The following is a 22,797-nucleotide window of genomic DNA, read 5'->3' as shown; positions in this document are numbered from 1 at the left end:
CTAATCAACAAACTAAAGAACTAACGAATGAATGAAGAAACTAACTAACAAACTAAACTAACGATCTAACCTAATGTACTAAACTAAGCTAACAAACTAATGAGGTAAACTAATGGACTAACCAACTAAACTAACTGTCTAAACTAACACACTAACGAACTAAGTAACTAACTAACAGCTAAACAACTAAGTCTGGGGAGGAGGAAAGACGAGGAAGAGGAGCGAGGACAAGGGGCGACTGGCTCGGGGGGGTCACGAGAGCACTGGGAGGAGGCTTGGGATTGTGATGTCACCAGGCAGGAGCATCACTGGCCACGGAAACCGGGGTCTTCCTCCCCCGCCAGGCAAGGTGCTGAGTGCTGGGGCTGTGGGCACCTTTGCTCTGGTCTGGTCCAGGGCTCTTGCCAGCCCGACACGGCCTTGGACCCCAAACTCTTTGGGCATGTTCTCCATCATTCTCCGTGTGGAGCAGGCACAGGGACAGCCCTGGTCCAGGGGCCCAATCCTAAGCCCCTCTCTGATCACATCACTGCCCTGTGGGGTCAGGGCACATCCCAGCTGTGACCGGAGCTGGGAACACAGAGCCCAGCTCGGCCTCAGCCCCTTTCTGTGCAAGAGGAATGGCAGGATCCCGGGAACAACAGGTAGGAGCCAGGGTCAGCATGGACCTGCCTCCAATGCAGCCTCCCCTGCCCGGCACTGCTGGGCCTGGTGCGGCTCGTGCTGCATGGTTTCCTACTGTTTCCAGCTCTCACTGCATAATGGGAAACTTGAATGCATCCTTCCATTTAGACTGAAAGAAGGTAGTTAATGGTTAGAATACCCAGCATTTCACCAGGGTCTGTGATTCTGTGATCTTCTGGGCACAAAGCATTGGCAATGTGTAGGGGGTGCACGTGCACGCCCTGAGAGCACTGGTGCACCCCCTGTCAGACCTCACACCCCGTTTAGGTGACAGGCAGGCAGGAGTGCTGGTGCCCTCCCTGCGAGCACCAGTCGGGGAGCGGGGCCACCAGCAAAAGTGGCCGCGGGACTTCCATAAGCAGCATGGCCACTTTTGGCGAGTGCCATCGGCTGCGTGGGGGACCCCTGAGTCAAAAAGCACCAGCTGCCCATGGCTCAAAGACAACAATTAGCACATTCCAGCATGTTGTGTTTGGACTGGTGTCCATCGGTTATAGTGGGCATTGTATCAGGCACTTAAATAAGAGGCTACATTTTTTAGCAGGAGGTCAATATGGAGGTAACGGTTCTCAGGATATTTGTAAATGCATTCATTCTTAAGCAGTATTAACACCATCACCTGCTCTCCTGGTTTCAAGGTAGTTGTACCAAAATTTAAATTCAGTCGCAATCCTGCAATCTAATCTGCTAGAGCTGCCACCAGGAAAAACCCAGACCCAGGTGCAGGGAACTCCAATGCATTGTTCACGGCAGCATCAGGGTCCAACTATACTTAGCTATACCTGTTTTTCACACCTGCGCATTTTCTGCGCTTATTTTGCTACCCAGAATGTGATCTCATGGAGTCACCCATTGGCAGGTGTCAGAAATTCCTCTCTAATTTCCACAACCAGGGTATTTGCCAAGGGATGCAAATGAGTTGCTCTTTGCATTCAGGCAATTAGGATCCAGGCTTTGGGAGGCAGCAGAGATCCCGCAGTTACTTTCACTCCTGAAACACAGTTTCCTCTGGGTGGAGGCAGTTGCAGCCACAGGTGCTCAGCAGAATACAAAAAAGGATTCATGTGAGCAATGAAAACATCAGCACTTACATTGGACTGGATAAAACACTGTGAACAATATGAACCATCTGGCTACAGGGCACCAGTCAAACATTCAAGGCTAAATCCTATTTCACTTTATCTGCCTAAGTGGCCCAGAGCAAAATGACATGGCTGCATACATGCCATTTAGCCTTGTGCAGTGAAAACAGGATTTAACCATTTCTAAGACAGAATAGCTCATGCATCTCTCTTATGTGGATTTTCATCTTCCTCTGATGGAGCTGGTGTTGACCAAAGTTAGAGAAAAGACATTGGATTAGATGGGCCCCTGGTCTGATGAACTATTACAGTGCCTCCTATGTTCTTGTCTTCTAAGAGTCATTTATGTCTCACTGGGCATGCCTACATGTTCATTAATGCACTATTGCTACCGCACATTAAATTAAGTACCTCTAATGTGACGTACTAAATAAATGCGCATTAGGCTGCCCTAATGTGAAGTAGTGAAAGCACCTGCTGTTTTTAGTGGTGCTTAATGCACAGTAGCTTATTTTACTGCATATTAGTGCATTAGCACAGCTTTTTGACTAATTAACACAGTTTTTTGACATGCTTTTTGCTAATATTAATGTATTCGCATAATTTTTGATGTGATGCTTTAATGTACAGTAGAATAGACTATTAAAGCACGTGTGTAGATATGCCCATTTAAGACTAGCTTCTGTTACTGTATTATATCCTAAGACTAAATGCTCATTAATCACACCCCCGCCCTCTCCTCCTTGTATTACACAGAGAAACAAGATCAGGCGGATAATTAGCCAAGACATTTGTTAAGACATGAGCACATGCGCTCAAAGTGACCCAGTATAGCAGAGATGCAGATAAGAAGCCAGCCCCTCCAGTAGGGACTTCACACGCAGCTGAGGCAAAGCAAACAGATCAATTCTTGCCCCAGCTAAACTGGGAAAAAAGAAAAGCAAAAAGCAAGAAACATTTCCACCATTTTTGTCCAGAACCTAGTCATGGAACATTATTATTTAGTGTATTTAAGTACAAGTTGATTATGCATAAAAGCCTACTTAATGAGCATTCATAATAATGGTAGACTTTATATTACGCCTTTCAGAGAAATGTATTTCCAAGCACATTATAAAAGCAATCAAGTAAAAAGGTATAATAGACAAGACCTTGCTATAATAAACATGGTTAATAAAGACGATACTTCAGTGTCTATATAGTCATTACATCTCTGAAAAAAATATATTTTAATAATCACCATCATTCAATACCACATATTGAATCACAGGCTTATTAAGGGATCAGTCAGGGGCCTTCATTTGAAATATCAGATTGTGATTCTCTCTCTGCACCTGTTATTGTGGAACTGGGCATTGTGACACATTCACAGGAGAAAGCTAGAGACATCCCAGTAGATCCCAGAGCTGGCTCTGGACCTCAGCAGTGTAACTAAGGTGATGGGGTGAGATGGGGAGGGTACTGAGCAGTCATCAGGAAGTGTTTGGCAATGTTACAGGAGACAGCTGTCTGTACTTAAATAGAGGACAGGTATTGTATGTGGCACTCCAGCATATGTAACCTAACTCTTCCATTTTGTAGCACCAACAAAACTTCCAGTTGTGTGCTCCAAGTGGCTCCTTTTATATCAGTTGCTGGCAAGGTCCAGTTCTGATTAAACAAAAGGCCTCTCATACAGCACTTTTCATCCTCAAAAGGTTCATGAAGGAGATCACTAGTGTGACCCTAGCCACAGTGCTACCAGCGGCCATGTCCGGATTCAGGGTCCTGGGGTGTCAAATAGCTCGGTCAACCTCCTGGCCCCTAAGGCTGGGGCCACCTCTCCATGGGGTGCTTTCCCCACACACTGGAGGGCATACAGTCCAACTATTTACACGATTTATTATTCACAGAAGAGCCAACATATGAATGAGGTTAATATCAGAACAGGGTATCAATAATTGAATTGTCAAAGGCAGGGAGCAATGAACAAACACACTCTGTACCAAATGAATCAAAGACACTCTTAGGTACAACTCCCCAGTTTAAACCTTGGGCCTCCAGTGAAGTTCAGCTGGAGCACACAGGATTAACAAGACATCAGCTCTCCTTCACACTGGCAGCACAATACCCATGGCTGGTCCTGCTGCTCCTGAAAGTCTTGCTCTCTGCTACAGTCTGCATGGGGGAGAGCAGCTTTCCTCTGCTCCAGCTGTCTGTGTTATCTGCAAAGAAATGCACACTGCCCCCGCTCCCCAAAAGCATCAGGAGCCGATCAAAAACAAAATTATGTGGGAACTTGTAACCAGCTTGGGTGCCAGAAGCACTGTAGCTGTATTAGTTCAGCTAGCTCTGCTGAGAAGCTGGCTGTATGGTAGTATGTCATGCTGAGACAGCTATACTTCTTCCATTACCCAAGTTAGTTTGTCTGAGGCCATTTCTCTGGGTCTTCTCCTGAATCCAGCTTTCAGCAGAAAGAGTCCAGCAAAGTGCGACTAGTTCCCTTAGCTCTGTTAGTGTTAACCTCCCGGATTATGGTTTCCTGTCCCCTGGTTGTTCCTCGAGGGAAAGTACAATCCGTTCCCCTTTATGTATTTTTAGCACATATTGATGAATCGGTATCTAGTATCGACTGGAAACTGTCCGGCGTTGTCTGCGTGTCACCCTCCAGTGCCAGGAGGAACTTCACAGATAACCCTGCCATCCAGCATGAGCTCTACATCACTGAGGAATAGCATGACCAGGTCCTATAAATGCCGGGCAGCACAAGGGCATGTTGTAGTGGGGGCTGGCTAGCTCGGAGGATTGGGAAATGGTGTGTAGAGTGCAGCTGAACAGAAAATAGGGGGTTTCCACAGAAAACTTGCGCCTTTTTTTTTTTTAAAGCAAATATCACAAGCTAAACTGAATTCAACTCAAAGCAGCACTAGAGCAGAGTTTTAGTTGAGGTGAGGTGCATTAAGCTCCCATTTTTCAGGGGTATACTTGGTGCATTAAGCTCCCACTGTCGTCCGTGAGCTGAGTTCTCAGTCCAAACGTGCCCCTGCAGTGAAGAGGCCTGTGCCAAGAGCTTCTAGACACAGTCCATCGTGGCAGATGTTAAAAAAAAAAAATCAAGCCAGAAAGCCAAGCCTAGCGAGCAGAACAATGCATTAGGCACCCCTCCTGCAGCTGTGGGCACACTGGCACAGAAATTTGACTTGTGATATTTCAAGGTTTGATCAGAATATTTAAGGGGCTTAGTTATTGGGGGTTTTTTCCCCTTTTAAACCCTACCCAGAATAACCTCCTGAAAAGCCAATTCCAGTCTAAAGTACCCATTCCAGACACAAAATACGGTTGCAATCACTGCCTTTCATACACTTCTGCATCACCCACCTCAGCAGCAACTAGCAATTGCGTTTTGTTTCATAAAGGGGGATAAGCTTGCCTTCCAAGCAAGCTGCCAGTTTATGGTCTCTCCACTCCCGGCCTGCTCACTGACTTTGCTGGGAGCCAGGTTGAATGGCCTGCACATGAACCTGAGCTGACACTTCCTATAAGTGCTCACTTATTCCTATAAATGCTCACTTCTCATCTTTTGATGGGAAGCAAACCAAGAAACATTAACCTTGGCACGCAGGCCATAGAAGAGCAATGAATGGATATGTACCACAGGAGCCAACAGAACAAGCATTCACTTCTGGAAAGGGCAGGCATCAATGCATGTCATCCACATTGACCAGGATGCTGCCTCAGTCCTGGCAGTTGAACCAGTGGGAGTTCACTCACCTCTGAAGGGCTCTTTCCTTGTCACTTATTGGAAGACAAATAAAGAGTAAGCCAAACAACAAAACAGATCAGATCTTGAAACTGCTCAGTGTAAGGAGGAAAGAATGCCTTTGGCAGCTCCCCAAATGGGAGAGGAAATCCCCAGTCTAACCCATAGTCAGATGTGAGCCTTAGTCATGGTGAGCTGAGGACAGATGAACAAGCCAGCTGCCATCTCATGTGATGTTGATGCCTGCTACAAGTAAACACGCTGGAAGTGCAGGATTTGTGGCTGGGGACTCACGCCAAGGGAGCTGCTGATGTGAGTGTCCCAGTTAACTCAAGACGATCCCTGATCTAACCCCTTTACCTTCCACCCAGGAGTGTAAGGGGGCTCTTTATCTTTTCCAGATGGCTCTGCTTGCTTATGTCAGGGAGAGCGGGGTGGAGGTATTTATTCCTACAATGAGTTCCAGGTGAGTGAAAGGCAGGGCCTGATAGCTCAAAGCACTCCCTTAATATATTGAGGGTGCAAAATGCCCATCAGCAAGCCACCCCCAACCCAGACATCTGTTCTGGAGGTTCCTCTGTACAAAGAGAAATGGCTGAAAATACCGCAGTGTTGCTAACATTGCCTCAATTGAACCAGTGTTAGCGTGCTTATCCCAGGTGCGCCACACTTACAAAGCTGTTTCCAAATCTCACGGACTAGGTGTGAAATGTTGCTTCAACAACCAAGGGGCAGGAGCGACCCTCCAGACCAGCATTCCTCCCAGTAGATATGGGAAGGGAAGATGCTTACACCTCTGCTTTGGCCTTCTCTACTTTCCCTTCTTCCCTGAATGTGAATTCAGTAAACTTCAGTAGCCTGCAGTTAACCAAAATCTACAGTGCACTCACCTGATTTGGGGTGGCTGGAGTAGGGAGTGAGAGGGGAGTGCTTGGATCCAGTGGCTGGGAGAGTCATGATGAGGGGCAGTGGCAGAGAGAGGAGCAAGGACACAGCTGGCTGCTAGATAGCTTTTACTGAGCAAGCAGAACAAGGGATGAGAACAAATACCAAAACAAGGGAGAAAAGGGGAGCAAGAGAATACCAGCTGCATTCAAAACCAGCCAGCCGCTGCAGTAAGGAGTGGGTAGGGGAGGAGGAACGCAGTGCAGTGTCCAAAGGACCGACCAGACCTATGTCACGGCATGCTTAATGTCCACATATGACATTGAATCAGTTTGTGGGGAGCCAGTTCAAAATAGCACTTGATGTTCTGGGTACAATTTTGAACCATTCCAGGTAGCTTTAAACCAGCTTAACAGGCTTGTATGTCTACCCACTTCAGGTTTAAACTGCATTTAAATCAGTCGAAGTGTGCCCATATCCCTAGACTGCCATCTCAGGGGCCCAGTCCTCTGCTGGGGTAAATCAATGTAATCACAGACTTCAGTAGAACGACCTATGGCACCCCATCACTTCAGCACCAGCTCCTTTGGGAAGCCTGTTACTCGCCTCTCTCCCTTTGACCCAGACATACATTTCCCATACCAACATCTGGCCCAGCTGGTGTGCCAGCTCAAAAGGAATAAGGAGCATTTAATAAGGGTCTGATACATTCATGAATTTTCTGTATTAAATGTCTTTTATTTGTAAATAAAACAACAAAGTGATCATGCACCAGACCTCAAATCATTTCACACAAAGCAGAAGTAGCTAAAGACGGAGAAAAAGCTCCTTAATGATGTGGTCAATGTCAGCCAACAGCTATGCAGGCAAGGAAGGGAAATCTCTATCTAAAGAAAACCCCTATAGAAACTGAAAGCCATTAAACCTAGCCCTGGCTCTGCAGAAGAGTCATTATCACCTAAGCACCTACCATCACAAAGGATCCTCAAAAGTGCTTAATGAAACATGCTTCCAAAATACCCCCTACACCTGGAGTGAGCTGCAGCAGGTGCCCAGCACAATAGATGATTTGCTTTAGGAGGTGAAGGAAGGATTTATGCATCTCCTTGAAATTACAGGCAGGGTATGCAAACAGTTTCTCTTTTACATTACTATTAATACACTAGATTAGGGAACCTGGGACAGGTCCCTGAGCTAAGGGTGATACCCCTCTAATGGCATGTAGGGTTTTATTAAATCCCATTAGAGCCTTCAAAATTGCATTTAAGCACTGCATTGGCCTAGTATTAACCCTCTGCAAATGGGTGGATTTCAACCCTAAAGAACAAAAACCTTCCCCCTTCTTCTTTTGTAAGGCTCCATTCACCCCAAAGCCTGGGCATCCCTGCAGGACACTGGCCCCATGCTGAGCCAGCCGGGCAGTGTGAATTGAATTCCTAGTCCAGGTTGCCAAGAGCTAGATCCAAATGTCCCTGCGGCTCTTCTCTTTCCTCTGCTGCAAAAGGTTTCAAGCGTGATTCTCAGCCCGCATAAACCAGTGGTGTGAATATACTCCAGGGACATTTCAGCCTTTTCATTTCCTTCTCGTTAACAGGAGGCTTTAGCCAGGGTGTTTACACACAGTTAGTTTTCTGGAAGTGAAACTCCCAGATCAGTGTTTATGGAGAACATGTCAGGTCCTGTCTCACTCCAGAGAGCTGAGAAAACTGGGTCCAGTGTTTATTTTACTATGCTGTGAGTTAAGCTCTCAGGGTTATCATTGAGGGGTTGTGTTATTAACCACTGACCCCTTAAGCTTCAGCTTCATCAACTCTCCATCCCCAAATGCCTCCGAGCAGGGAGCACAGCCAGGCTAAGTGACAACTTCCAAGAACAAAAGGGGAAATTCAACTGTGGCTGTAGCTTTATTTTCTTGAAATGCTTGGGCTTGATTTCAGAGGTGAGCTTACACCACTTTTACTCCAAAACAACTGTACTGACATCCCACCCATGAAAGCAAGGAGGAATTACCCCACTGGGACAGATCCTTACCTCATGTAAATTGGTCGCAGTGGAGGTGCAGGCATTGCAGCAGCTCTGGAGCTGGGCTCTTAGTTAGCAGAGAAATTCTGCCCTGCTTTGGCTGAGTACAGCCAGTGGGTGCTTGAATTTTGCTCCTCTATCTCTGCTGTTGCACCAGTTACCATCACAGTGTCTGAGTGCCTAGGACCGCCAACACCGGGACAGTTGGTGGAGTCTGAGCCAGTGGTTCTCAACCTTTTGGACTTGAAGCACCCTTCACTTGACTCAAGGTGCCCCTCATCGGACTTGAGGCCCCCTCCATAATGTTTGTGAACTGAGTGACACCCAGTTTCAAAAACTAATTTATATATTACCTTCTTACACAGGGCATGAGGAATCGTTTAGCTGGGACGAGCCTGAGCGTGGCTTATCTGCTTGTCTCCTCTCTCAGTTACTTATCTCTTCATACCTCGTGGCACCCTTCAAAGGATCTTGTGACATCCCAGGGAACCCCAGCACCCTGGTTGAGAATCATTGGTCTAAGCCCACCAGTTTTGAGCAGCTCCAAAGGGCCTATGCCAAAGCCAAGATACTATATTTAGGCACCTTGCACAACATATATATACTCTGAAAATATATATAAAGCGTATGCCAAAAACACCTCCACGGTTTCATTTTTATTTTTTTTTATCTAAAGAAAAACCACAAACTGAAATTTCACAAGTCATCTCCCGTTCTGCCTTGCACCCCTTGAAGACACAGCCTCAAGAAATACCTTTGGGACCCAGGCAGCATTATGCAAAGAAGCATAATGATTCACACAGAGCTCATGACAGCTCTTCCAGTAGGATATTTCATCAGCTTAATGTGTACTGTGCACTAATTTGTAAGGCATTTTCAATCACCTTATTCAAAAAAAACACAAAACGTTAAATGATCATAGTAAAATCTGTCCTGTAAACTTCCAGTGGTTAGAAAAACACCCTCCCCTCTTGGTGGTGTGTGGTTATTATGGTCCAGTCTTGCAAACAGATGTACCCCGTGAATGCTTAGTCCTCATTCTTGGAAGCTTTGTGGTTTCTTGCAGAGGCTGACAAAAATAGTTTTGCAGTTTTTCTAGGACTTTCCAATCTAGAGAGTCTCTGAACACTTTGGAGCTATGAGTGACAGTCTTTGGTGGTAAGTGTGCCTAAATTTAGCACTGGAAATTTGAGCACGCATGCATTTGACTGCTAATGGGGTAGGCCCCAATCCTGAGAACATTTATGCACACAAATAACTTTCCAAGCAATGGGTCGGATCCTCAGCTAAATCAATCAAAATAACTTGCTGGCACTTTGAATTAACTGGGAGCATTTATAGCAGCGGACCTCAATGTTGTTAGACTCAAGGCACTCCTCAGTAAATTCAGGGTGCCCCTTGAAAAATGCCAGCTCTTAGTTTTCACTCTATTTTTGATTACAGAAATAAATACTAGAGCAACTAACTCTTCTGGTGCAAAGAACTCAGACAGACCAGAACAGGTCAGGACGTTTTTAACATTAACATTTTCCTGCTTGGTGCAAGGGGCTGGACCTGATGATCTTCCAAGTTCCCTTCTGGCCTTACAATCACTGAACACCACGTATACCTATGTGAAATCCCTGGGTTTGTCTTGTGAAACATGTTTGCACACCTAACAGTGCTAACATTTCACCCTTGAAAGGATCTCAGTGCAACCCAAGGTATTGCCGAACCCTGGTTGAAAATCACTGGCTTATAGGCATAGGTATTCTTAGGCCTAATGGTTTTAGGACTTTCACTATACCCCTGTAGAAAGATGGTTCTGGGTGTGTCTACAAGAGACCCTTAATACACAGTAGGCTGATTAACTAAGCATTACAGCGTCAGGCAAAAACCATGCTATTAGGCTATGCACAGTCTACTGTGCATTAATCGTCACAAAAAAGCGTGCAATTGCACTAATGCAAGTAGGACAGCCTACTGCACATTTTTGTACTTCCTTTTGCAAGTACTAAATTTAATGCGCAGCAGTTACTTCACATTAATGAACATGTAGACGCGCCCACTGTGTCCAATTCACACATGAAAAAGCTGAGGCTCAGTGGTAGCGACTTGCTCAAAGGCACAAAACTGGCAACTGGGGAGTGGTCACGCAGTCCTGGTCCTCCACACACACTAGCAAAGACTAGAGGGGCAAGACTCAAGAACAGGTAGGCTCTGTGGTGGGTTATACATGAAGCCACACAGTGGTTGTAATATGTCTCCATCACAGTAGAGCAATTGTGCACGCACACCTCCTGACTTTGCACTTCTTTGCTTTAACCAATAGACAAGGTTTCCTCTCCTAAAATGAGAATAGCCTTGAGAATGTATTATTTAGGCATAATCTTGTTCACACTGAAATCCTAATGATGAGTAAGCTGGAAGAAGGCAGGGCAGGGTGACACCTTAGAAACTGGGTCAGAGAGGTATAAACTTTTGTAGGTGATGACCTATTTCTGACTGCCCACAGCACACTCTCCCAAGCCACGATGAAGTACAGAAAAGCCTGCAATTGTTCCTATTCTACCACTAAACTGAGAAGGCATGAGTTGTGACCATCTTACCCCTTTCGCCAGCAATGCATGGACTATGAGCAAGTCAGAACTACTGCAGGGGATCTGATAATGTTGTTAGGCAAAAATGGGATATTGTCAGATTTAAAAACCCGAATGTGCATTTGCTAGATTATTTTCTGAACAACACCTGAGGTTATTTAAACGAGAAAATGAACTTACAAAACCTAAGCTGACCGCTGCTGTTTTTTAGTTTAGTTGCATTTCGCTTACCTTGGACAATGGAGTCGGATCACCCAGCTCTGAATCCCCTGTGGTTAATGAACCTGATTCTTCACTTGCTTCGGTGAAACCACAGCTATCCACCATTTACAGTAGTGGAAGAGAGCCAGTATATGCACCCACTAAGCTTTCAATCCTCTGCACAGGGCTGAATTGCATGAAAGGAGAATGAGGCTGGTTATTTCCACTGCTCATTTAGTGTGAATTCAGCCTGTTGGGAATGTTGTATCTTTGTAGTCGAACCCCAAGGGGAAGGTTTCTACCGGCCAGAGCCTCTGCTGGTATGAGCAGAGTTTACATCAGCTAAGGATGTTAATCAATCACTTGGTCTCGTGAGGCAGGGGCCTCGTCTTCTGTCATCCCCTGTGTAAATAACCGGAAGACCTGGAGCCCTTCACTATTTCTATCACAACTCACTTTGGTATTTTGTTTTTGTCACATGTCTTCATATTCAGCTAAGCATAACCAGTATTATTATTGCTCCATACACAGTGAAATTAATTGGCAACATTCAGCTTAAAGAACCCCTCCGCCCTGAAACCACACAAAAATCTTCACATAAGCTGTGACTGATTTAGCAAGGTATGGAAGAGTTTGCTTAACTTGAAGCGTAAAGAGCAGAGTTAAGCAGATGCTTAAGAGCCGTGCTGTCCTGAATTAGGGTCACGGTTACCAACCATCTTGAATCTCAACAACAGAGCCTCGGCCATAAAGTACCAAATGTGATCATTTTAAAAAACAGACAAATACACAAAATAACCTGTGGGAAAACATTAGCAAGTAAAAGGTCAGCCCGCAGATTCATCTCACTTTCAATGGCCTGCACAAGTTTCTGGGAATAAACTCTTGCTGCCAAAGTTCCACATTTTAGTCTTTGAACAGAAAATGTTTGAAGCCTTTAACTGCAACCCAGGGAGAGAAAGGCAGTTACTTCTTCCTGAGACAACAGAGCATCCCAGGTTCTTCACAGTGACTCACAGCATCTCTCTGATGCTGCGTGTTTCCACATTGTAGACACGGTGCCATAGAGTCCTTAGGGCGATACCTCCACCACATCCTCCTTGAAATCCAGTCCCTCCTGTTCCTCACTTTCCAGCTGTTCCAGCTTGCTGGATTTCTCATGTATTATCTCCCCAGGTGTTTTCAAAAATCTGGAATTAAAAAAAAAACCAATGTGCCGCAGAATGAGTGAGGCCAGGTAGGGACCTGTTCCGAAGCCCAGTGCAGTCTTTCCATTGATTTCAGTGGGTTTTGGAAGAAGCTGTACAAAGCTGAGCTCCTCCCAGAAGATACTCAGCACTTTACACCACAGGTGGGCAAAATGCGGCCTGTGGGCCAGATGTGACCCGCCAGGCCATTCTCTCCGACCCGCAGGGCCCCTAAAATATTTAGAAAATTAATACTTATCTGCCCCCGCTGCCTGTCATGCGGCCCTCGATGGCTTGCCAAAACTCAGTATGTGGATCTCCGCCCAAAATAATTGCTCACCCCTGCTTTACACCTTGCTTGTATCTGCATGGGGCTCATTGCTTTTACTGTTTCAAAGGGGTGGTGGTTCTTTGCAGGGCTGAGCCCATGGGACTGGGATCCATAGGGATGAAAACCTGAACCACTTATCCAAGACCTGGAGGCTTTTGCAATTTGTGCAAAACAGACCCTCAGTTGAACCCAGCCCGGGTTTTGTCTTTGCAGGAAAACAGATAAATAAAACAACTGCCATCGTGTTGGCTTTGCAAAACCCAGCCCCATTCTGACTACTGACTTCTGCTTTCAGATACATGCATTGGACTTCACTGGGATTCAGATATGCATAGGACCTGAGTCAGGCCTGCGAACTGGGTTCTGAGCTCAGCAGAGATCAGTCTAAGCCTCTGTTTTTGTACCCTAAGTCCAGTGGCAACAGCCATCAATCTTGTGTCCCCTCTAAGTCTGCTACGTGGGGCTGACACCTCGTTTGCCCACCCCTACTTATACTACCGGATCTCAGTTGCAGCAGTATAAATCCAGCCCAATTCCATCTGCTCCAGCAGAGCTAATTCAGATACAAGACAGTATAACCAAGACCGTCATTTTATTCTGCACATCTGAGGAGGTTTCAGAAGTAATGAGGTGAAGCTCAGGACAAGGTGCAGAACGTCTGGAAGCTGATACTAACTTTCCTCTGTCCTGGCCAAATCTCCCTTGTGAGGTCATTTGTGCCACCTGAGTTCTCTCACCTGAATAACAGCTTTTGGCCTGGTTCCTTTTTGATGATGTTGAGTTTGTAATAATGCCTTAAGGCTCTAGACATTTTTTCATATGTCATGTTCATGCGGTTCTGTGAAGATAAAAGACAAAGGCCTTCTTAAAGCATGCTCAGTCAAGTTGGTCTTGAGCTATGACGTGAACCTTTAAACAGTGTCACGCAGAGATACTGGACGTCCTGAACAGGAGAGTGCCAATGAAACCAGCCAATCAGAAGCCAGGCTTACCAGTTAAATCAAAGAGAAGCATGATGGACAACATAACATAACCCAACTTGCATCAAAAACATAGAGGCACATGCAGTTACCAGGTCCTTGTGAATGCTCAGAGCTTGAGAAACAATTGTTGTAGGACAGTTTTTAAGGAAAGCTTTACAGTCCACCAAGACATTGGTAGACTTAGCACTGTTCTTCTTCATCATCATCGTTCTAGTACCTGGGAGCCCTAGCCACAGACCAAGCCAGGGACTGTGGACACAGGAGAAAAAGACAATCCCCGGCCTAGAGAGGTTATAGTGCAGTAGTTTCTATCTGGTACTGCTGGAATGTCTGCACTTGCCCCATTATTTTGGGGCTCTCTTTAATATAGGCATACTTTCCGATTCCTCTCAGCCTTTCTTTTAGCAAGGAAGAATTTATTGACTGATTTCATCAGGGGCTGAATCCCTTCAACTCCCATTTATTTCAGTTCAAAGCTGGTCACAGAATACACCATAAAGAGAGCATTGTGCTGCCCAGTTAAGAACATGGGCTCCCACGAGTCCAGGGATGACAGAGCTATGCTGACCCAGACATACCTTATGGTTCCCCCAGAGCTTGGCAAGTCCATTAGGATCGACAACCCGAAAGACCTTGGCTTCCTTATCTTCCCATTTGATGTATGGTTCGTACCGGCTGTCAGACAGCAGCTGATAGACATAGTCCCAGAGTAACCTGCAGTCTGCACAGGAACACAGAGGAAGGCATTCAGCTTTCATCAGAACGTGTCCCCACAAACCAGAGCCAAGCAGCAGGTGGTGTGTGTTAGTAACAATAACACCGACCTCTTATCATTAAATCAGTAGATCTCAGTGTGCTTTAGAAAGGGTATCAATATCTATATCCCTAACTTGCAATGGGAAAACTAAGGCACGGAGGCACCCACACTGAACTTCTGAAGCCTGAAACATGTATGCTTGGCCAGAGGGAGTATATAACACATAGCTGCTCAACAGAGAGCTCTGTCCTGATCTGGGAAAAGGTTGATGAGTTTGCCAACATAGCCAGCAGAACCAGACTTTAGCTCACATGGTAGAGGCTAATGCTTTCAAAATCAGAGGTCCAGGGGTCAACTGTAACCCCCAGAAGTTCAGACAGCTGCCATTTCCCTCTGCAGAGCACTGCAGCACATCAAAGACACGTGCATTGTGCTCTCTCCCAGAGATCTTACTTTGGGTCTTCCTTGTTGCTTTCCTTGGTGTAAAATAAAAGTTCTTCCTTTTCTATTGAAAATGCTGTGCTTTGGGGGGCAAAGAGTCCTAAGAGGGCCCATCTCTGTGTTGGGGAAAGATGATGGAGTCTTCAAGAAAGTCCCCTACGGCTGCTCTCCATGCATGACAGACTTTGAAAGGTGGATGTAGAACCAGACTCACCAAGGAGTTTTCAATGAACAGATGTCAAGTTTCCACTGACATCTCTAGCCGGTACCCCCATGTTTACCTCCCCCCGCCCAGGAGTTTCATTTCTCAGGCAGAGCTGCTTTCCACACCACAGGACTTCATGCTCACCTGCAATTTTACCATCAACTGGGGCTGGTGGGGGAGCAGGAAAAGAACAGATGACCTCTGGCCTACAGCTGACTTCTGAGCCATGATGAGAGAGATTAAGTGGCTCCTCTCTGAAGATGGCCTTTCTGGGAGACCTGGGCTGTTCTCTGTGGCTTGGACATGTCGTTAGCAATGAAGAGACCCTTCCTGGGGAGGCTTCTAACCTGCAGTTCATACCTGCAAGGAAGCCCAAGGCAACGTTATTTCCAAAAAAGGCCCTCTACATTTTTTTATCCATGTTTAAGCAACAGAGAGAGAACAGACAAACCAGGATGCGTTTGTTGGGTAAAGCCTATATCCCAGGAGCAGGCAATTATTTTGGGCAGAGGGCCACTTACTGAGTTTCGGCAAGCCATCGAGGGCCGCATGACAGGCAGCCCGGGGCAGATAAATATTAGTTTTCTACATTTTCTAGTGGCCCCGCGGGCCAGATAGAATGGCCTGGCGGGCCACATCTGGCCCCCAGGCCACATTTTGCCCACCCTTGCTAAATCCAGTGTTGGCTCCAGGAAGATGATGAAAGCACTTGAGCCTCTTGTCACTGATGCCAGCATAACCGCACTGATTCTAGTGGTTGTGAGTAGAGGATCAAGACCACTAGGTTTTCCCAGGGAAGGGGAACTCTTTGGGATGGAACAGCAGAGGGAACTGTAGGAGCAATGAGGGACATTACGGAGCTGCTAACTGGGACAGGACACACGGATGGGTCACTAGGGGAGAGAGGGAAAGGAGTGTCAGATCAGCAGTGCAGACCAGGGAGAGAGGAGAGCCTGAGTCTGTCTCCAGTTATTTAAGTCTGGTGCCCAGAACATGAGGCATGATCACCTTAAACACAAATGCGCCAGTGAGACGTCTCCTGGGTTGGTTTCCAGACCTCACCTACCCATTCAAATGCTTATAAATGGGCATCATACCTCCCACAGTGCTGTGCATATCCATGTGTTTTGCATCCCGAAAGGGTGAATTAAACAATGGGCTGCACACAAGGGCTTGCCGCTGGATTTTGATGTACTGGAGTAACTCGTATAAAACGTCGCCTGTGTGGGGAGAAAGAAAATGAGCACCCCTGGACTGAGGTCTGGCCATGTTCTCAGTCACCACAGCCCAAAGAAAGAGGAGACCCACTCAATGGACTACCCAAGGGAAGCTGACAACAGTTCTTCAGCCTCGTGTTATCCAAAACCATGGGGGAACTGCTGCCCAATCCTAGTTTAGAAGCAAGACTTTTGTGAAAGAGCCCCAGTTGAAGAGGATAACCTGGTATATGACTACATTCAGATTCAGGGACCAAGCAAAATGTTGCTCAACTTTGATGCTACCTATGAGGTGCTACTGTAAAGCGAACAATAAGAAAGGAGCTACAACTTTCAAATGAAGGAGGTTTTTCCACTTGCTGCAACATAATCCCAGCTTATCTCCCCCATTGATCTATTTATTTCATGCCCAGCACCTTGCATCCCAACGAACTTCAAACCTCCAACAAATCCAAGCACAAATCACACCCCTTAAATTGCAACCACCTCTGGGGTGGAACTCAATGGCCGTTTTTAAGAGTGTGTGTCCACTTTCCAATATTCCTTTAGCCCTGGGAATGAAGAGGCTTCTTGAACCTGATTGAAACTGCAGGGAAATATGGTTATGTGTGTAATAGAGCATGGGCTGAGGAGTGGACACTCATACAGATGTGTATTGGATGGGAAGCCCTCTTGCACTGCGGTGTGAGCTAAACCAAAAGAACAGCCTTGTGGAAGCAAATCCAGGACATGGCCCTAGACACTTCGTAGACCTCCAGAACCAGAAGTTATCTGCACCACTTATAGTTGCACTTCACACAGCTGTTTCAGTGTGGCATTGTATCCAAGAAAATCAGCTGTGCCGGGAGGCAGAGCTAATAAATGCAGACACCGCTCTGGTTTGGAGGTGGTACTATAGGCTGGAGCTGATCTGGGACTGATTCTTCAAACCGAAGACAAATGGTCCTTTTCAAAGAGAATGTCGAGACACGAGGCCACAAGACCTAGGACAGCTGGTCATTTAAGTTGACCGTGGTTAGGATAGACCTCCGTCTGCAGGCAGGTTATCCCACAACTCCCCACTGCGAGAATCTGACTCCTTTCCCCAGAAGCGGTAGTGCTGGATGCTGCCCGAGGCAGGAGACTGACTGAATGCACTGTGTGCCTGATCTAGTTTACTGATTTCTACAATTCTGCCTGGCTTGAATGAACACTGAGTTGGGAAGCGAGCCATGGGAATGCTCCCAGCACCATCACCCCTTCTCCCTGTGGCAGGATCTTGATGCTTTCTGACACTATTATCCATCTTCCTCTAGCATCAGGATGCTCCAAATGAGACTGAATAATGCTAGATTGCATTGTGCTAGATTGCATGGGCCCAGAGGTTATCACTGCTCCATAGAGTCTACATTGGCTCCATGCATAAGGGAGGTGATAATTATTCTGCCCTCACCTGTCTTGCTCTTTTAGTCCATGTCTAATTTGCAGACTTCTGCCAGTAGAGCTCTTGGAAAGATGCACAGTCATGCTGGCAGAAACCATTAGCGTGGACGCAGTCATATAACATCAGCCAAACAGGGCTCTCACTAGGACAGGTGGGAGGGGAAGTGATTGACTTGGGTCATTCAGCAAGTCCCTGACAGAGCTGCACCCAAGCCCCTTGAATCATAGCCCACTGGACACACGGCACAGCACAGGGGAGCCAGGCTATTAAATCTCTCATTCGTTTCCTCTAACCTGAGCTAGGAGCCCTGTATCTGAAATCATCCTTGGTGAGAATGCAGAGGGCTTTTCCATTCATCTCAAACTTGCTTTCATCTGCTGGCCGGAGGGAATATTCTTTCTCGGCCCACCTTAACCAATGGATCACATCATCTTTGCTCCAGAGCGAGGGCTGGATTCCTGAAACCAGCAGAGAACAGTCTTTGAAATAAAAGGGAACAAGAGGATACACCTGCCTTCTCCATCAGCACATTTCCCTTCTAAAAGACCAGACTGATCATTGAAGTGAGTCAAAAAGCGATGAGAAAATAAACAGAAGAAATACTGGTCTGTGGCTTGTTCTTGTACCTCTGGCTGGGATTGCCCATGCAGTCTAAGGAAATGAGGTGCCCAGTCTCAATGGGAGCTGCATGCCTAATTCTTTTACACCTGTCTGAAAATCCCAGCCATTGGTCATAATTAGTACCAACTAATCCCAAAGCCTCCGACAGCCATCGCTGAATCTTCATGCTCCTGTGAGGCAAGGAAGTGGGATTAGCCCCATGTAAAGGTGGGGACGTGAAATGATTTGTCCAAGGCTACAGACAAATCAAAGACAGATCTGGGAAAGCAGCAGAGGACCCCTAACTAGTCCCTGATTCTCATCACCAGACTACACTCCCTCCCACAGCTAAGAATAACCCCAATGACTCCTGACTCGCTGTTGCCCAGTACAGCCACTAGACCACAACCTTCCCCAGAAACAGATTTAGAGTCCAGGAGTCCTGCATCACAACCTGCCACAGGCACTGGCACATGCACTTGTCTATAATATATTCTCAGCAGTGCATGGGTTGAAAAAAAAAATTCGAAAGCATCTGTCAGTAGCATTAACTCCATATTAAATGACATTATTTTTTCTTGTAAAACATGAAATAATCCACAAATCCAACCAGCTGTCAAATGTATCATCCTTTTTCTGGCTAATTAATATACTATCATAAGCTTAGGCTTGAAAATCTCTTTATATAAACTCCAAGGGTTGTTTTTCTTTAACCCATGGATATTTGTGTTAACAGGCACAACAGTGCCACCACCTTCTTTTTCATCATCATATAGCTACATCTGTGCTCCCATCTGGGCCCAGCAGACACCGGATGAGAGCTCGGGTTCATGAATTCAGTTCTAAAAGCCCTGATTCAAGCCCCAATCTTGGCTAAAGTGGTAGCCATCAAGCCTACCGACTAAAAAGAAGTGAAGTGCTTTGCTCTAGGAGCAAACTGCTAGTTAGTGCCAGGAGCAGTCCTGGCTCCTAATCAGCTGGAGCAGACTGTTTCTCCTCTATGCAGTTAGAAATTTCCTGGGACGTGACTTCAAAACCAGGATACCAAAAAGCCTTTGAGCAAAGAAATGCTTCATCTGAAAGAGCTCCTAAAACAAACTCAGAAACCCCCAGCGCATTAACCTTATATGTTAAACTGATGCCTTCTGTAGCCTTGAGAGAGTTGCTTTTCTAATCAGTAAAATGAAGATACAGTATTGATCAATACTGACCCACTTCTAAGCTGTGCTGAGAAAATTAATCAGCCCATTCATGTTTGTGCAACGCATGCAAGGATAATGTGGCTCGTTCCCCTTGCTCTGGACTAGTCAGCTAAAGGGGAACAGCCTAGTACTATTATCTGTTGCTGGAATTACCCCTTTAGTGCAAGTGGCAGAGGCCTACAGTACAGCACTGAACAATGTACACCAAGATGCGGTTGGCTGTTAGAATCATAGAAAAGTAAGGCTGGAAGCAACCTCAGGTCACATCTACTCCAGAGTCCTGCTCCAGGTAGGATCATTCCTGTCTAAACCATCCTAAGCAAGTGTTAGTCCAACATGTTCTCAGAATCGCACAAACAACCCTCGTGCACACCTTCCAGGCATAATGCCCTAAACATCAACACGCTTCGGCTTGCTCAAGGTAAAGCCGTGGGACGAGGGCACTGTCAGTGTCCTGCCAAGGCAAGGACAGGAAGTGGTTTGTTAAAATATGCCCAAGAAATCCAAGGAAGAAGCGTATGCACAATGCTTTGAAGAGGTATAAAGTACCACCTAAGTACAAGAAAATCTGCAAGGCTGTCAGCATTGCACCATCTACTCACTGAGCCTGCCTGGCAACTTGAAGATTTCTCCCTCCGTGATGGGCTGCAGCGAGGTCACACATCTGGGCTGCGACTGCAGTGGCATGTTAGCTGCTGGTACTGGGATTGAAGAAGAATCAACCATCACTTCACCCTGGGGAAACAGATCAAAATAGCAAATAAGAACCAGTCCTGCAGAGGAGGTTTATGAAGCAAAATGACAGCATGATTGTATCGCAGGTAGGCACAGAAGCGCTAGCATTGATCTTCACAGTCCACGTAACAGCACTGGTAAATATGAAGTGACCTGAGTTAGCAACCAGACCATCGCCTTACTATGGATCCTGGATATGTACGCCCAGGGATGCCTACCCAGGCTACAATCACACCTTCGCTTTGCTACTGAGACATCTCCACATGTGCAGCCAAGGGCTGCCTGTCGAGGGCATGGATTTGGAGCAAAGCACAAACAGTAGCATTATCCATTTACAAGAAGTCCCAGTCTGATTGGTAGTTAGAAGGCAGCGCTGAGGGAAAGCCCATTGCAGGAAGTTGTGTTGATTACTCAGGTCAGGGTGTTCGTCCTTCTGCGTCAAAACTGCAACCAGTTCCCCAACACGATGATACAAAGAGCTTTGTGTTCCTGGAAGTACCACTCTGACGCCAAGGCATAAAGCTGAAGTGCTAACCACAGGTGTTGGTTAACGATTCCCTTTCATTTTCTACCAGGGCAGCATGGTACGAGATTTTATCGGGCGTACCAACCAGAAGTCATTCTTGGATAATTACATTACCCACTTCATTTCTCCCTACACTTTCCAAATTACATTACCCACTTCATTTCTCCCTACACTTTCCAGCAGGATCAGGGGTGGTGCTCCAGCTCCTCTCCTAAACACAGCCACCATGCTTGCCCCCCAGACATGGGAGAACTGATCTTTGTTTGTGGAGCACTTCCAGGGAACGGGGCTGTACCTACTCCTCCACCTAGGAGACATCATGATGTGGGCAGGGCATGAGTCTAATCCTCCAGAGATGCAAGTTCAAGAGATGCAAGTGCAGTTCCCATGCCAGCTGCAAGCTTCCTCTGTGATCAGTTTGCTCACCCTTGTTCCCCAGTTCTCTAGCCACAAAAATTAAGGATAGGCCTTTCCTGCCTCAGAGTGCTGGGAAGGTAAATTCTGCTAGTGGCTGAGATGCCCCAATACTATAATGAGGAGCGCTTCTATTACTATCTGTGTAAAGTTGCCTCCTTGGTGATTGCAGCACAAATGGAAGTTCCTGTCCTTCACACTACCTGTCATCAAAATCTCTGATCACATCACTGTATCTTGGACCTACCCCCGCTGCACTCATGTGAAACAACAACTACTCCCATTTCCAATGGAGAACTTGCAGGCGCAGGTAAGTCTGCACAGCGGAACGAAGGCGTAGCATGTACCAACATATACCTGAGCTAGCTTTTTTGTCTAGCTAGTACAGGTAACAACAGCAGTGAGCATGAAACAGCCTGGGCTTTCTTGTGCATGCGCTTGGTCTCGTGGCACAAGCCCGCTGGGGACCCCAGGAGCGCCGCGTTGTTGATCGGCTCTGCTGAAACCCATGTTGCTGCGTCCAGGGTTGTGGAAAACCACATACATTTCTTCAGGACAATATATCTGAAACGCAGAACTCCAAAACTCCTGGTTCAGAGATGATCCCTTTTATGAGCCCAACTAAGAAATCGCAACAACAACAAAAGACATAGATACATAGATAGATACTGTGATTTCTTCGTGGATCTAATAAAAGGGATCATCTCTGTTCTCATCATCAAGAGTTCTTGCATTTCTTTTGGTCTCAGACCAACACGGCTAACCAAATACATCCCTGAAACACAGACCATATAGATTGCACCTATGGAGCCCATGCCGGAGATCAAAGCCTGGTTTCAGCTAAAGTAAATGGAGCATCATGCGAGAGCCACCAGCAATGTGAATATTGTATGTGCTCTGCCCATCTCTCCTGGGCTCAGCATTTTGAATAGTGTTCATGAGAGGCAAGCAATGGTTTACATTTTCACTAGGATACACATAAGAGTTGGCTTGGCAGCATGGCTGTGAGTTGTGAAGTGGGAAGACTAATAGCCTACACAGGTGCATAGGTCTTTAGCTCCTTGCCTCAATCTGGTCACGCTAAAAAGGAACCTGGCAAAAATGATTTAACCGGTCATTGGATCATTCCAAAATTCATCTCCAAAGTTTTTACCCCCCCAGGAAAAGTTCTACTGTGACCACTTTTATTGGTAGGAACATCACCACTGATTTATACCGACTCGGCTTTGCAAAAACCAGGAAAATCTGCTGTGAAAAAAGATACGAACTTTTTTTAGGAGACAGTCCGGGTTTGAACTTGTAACTCCCTCTTTATAGTATGTTTCAGATTCACTCTGAGCAACAAACTATGGGAAAAATAAAAGTGAAAGGAGTTAGCAGTATGTATCTTATACATTTCTTTTCAGAAAAGGCGCTTCGTGGTTTATTTTTCTCCCCCTGGCTCAGCGGCAGGGTCTACCTGGGGGCTGCCCGATGGCGGAGCTCGTTGCGAGGGAAGAAAGCGGGATTCTCCCCTTCCAGGTTTCTTCTGCCCTCCCGCGCCCGCCTGCCACGGAAACCCTCTGGGTAGCGCTGCATTTCCTC

The 22,797-nt window shown here is 46.3% G+C and overlaps 1 protein-coding gene across 3 annotated transcripts; it reads right to left on the bottom strand.

Moving 5' to 3' along the window:
* Positions 1-11,687: 11,687 nt before the first annotated feature.
* Positions 11,688-22,560, bottom strand: ETV7 (ETS variant 7). Of its 3 annotated transcripts, XM_019546237.1 has the most exons (8): positions 22,482-22,560; positions 20,141-20,273; positions 18,030-18,194; positions 16,194-16,316; positions 15,241-15,456; positions 14,272-14,414; positions 13,448-13,548; positions 11,688-12,382 (listed from the first exon to the last, which is right to left on the bottom strand). In XM_019546237.1, the coding sequence occupies exons 2-8, from the start codon at positions 20,262-20,264 to the stop codon at positions 12,265-12,267; spliced, it is 990 nt and encodes a 329-aa protein (XP_019401782.1). In that variant the 5' UTR covers positions 20,265-20,273; positions 22,482-22,560; the 3' UTR covers positions 11,688-12,264. The 3 variants fall into 3 exon arrangements, with proteins under 3 accessions (XP_019401782.1, XP_019401784.1, XP_019401783.1); XM_019546239.1 differs by lacking the exon at positions 15,241-15,456; XM_019546238.1 differs by lacking the exon at positions 22,482-22,560 and having other exon boundaries at positions 20,141-20,919.
* Between the last annotated feature and the right edge of the window lie 237 nt (positions 22,561-22,797).

The sequence above is a fragment of the Crocodylus porosus genome, unplaced genomic scaffold (genome assembly GCF_001723895.1).
Source record: "Crocodylus porosus isolate Cpor-Errol unplaced genomic scaffold, CroPor_comp1, whole genome shotgun sequence".
NCBI classification, from domain to species: domain Eukaryota; kingdom Metazoa; phylum Chordata; order Crocodylia; family Crocodylidae; genus Crocodylus; species Crocodylus porosus.
This window is presented reverse-complemented; position numbering and strand designations above follow the sequence as displayed.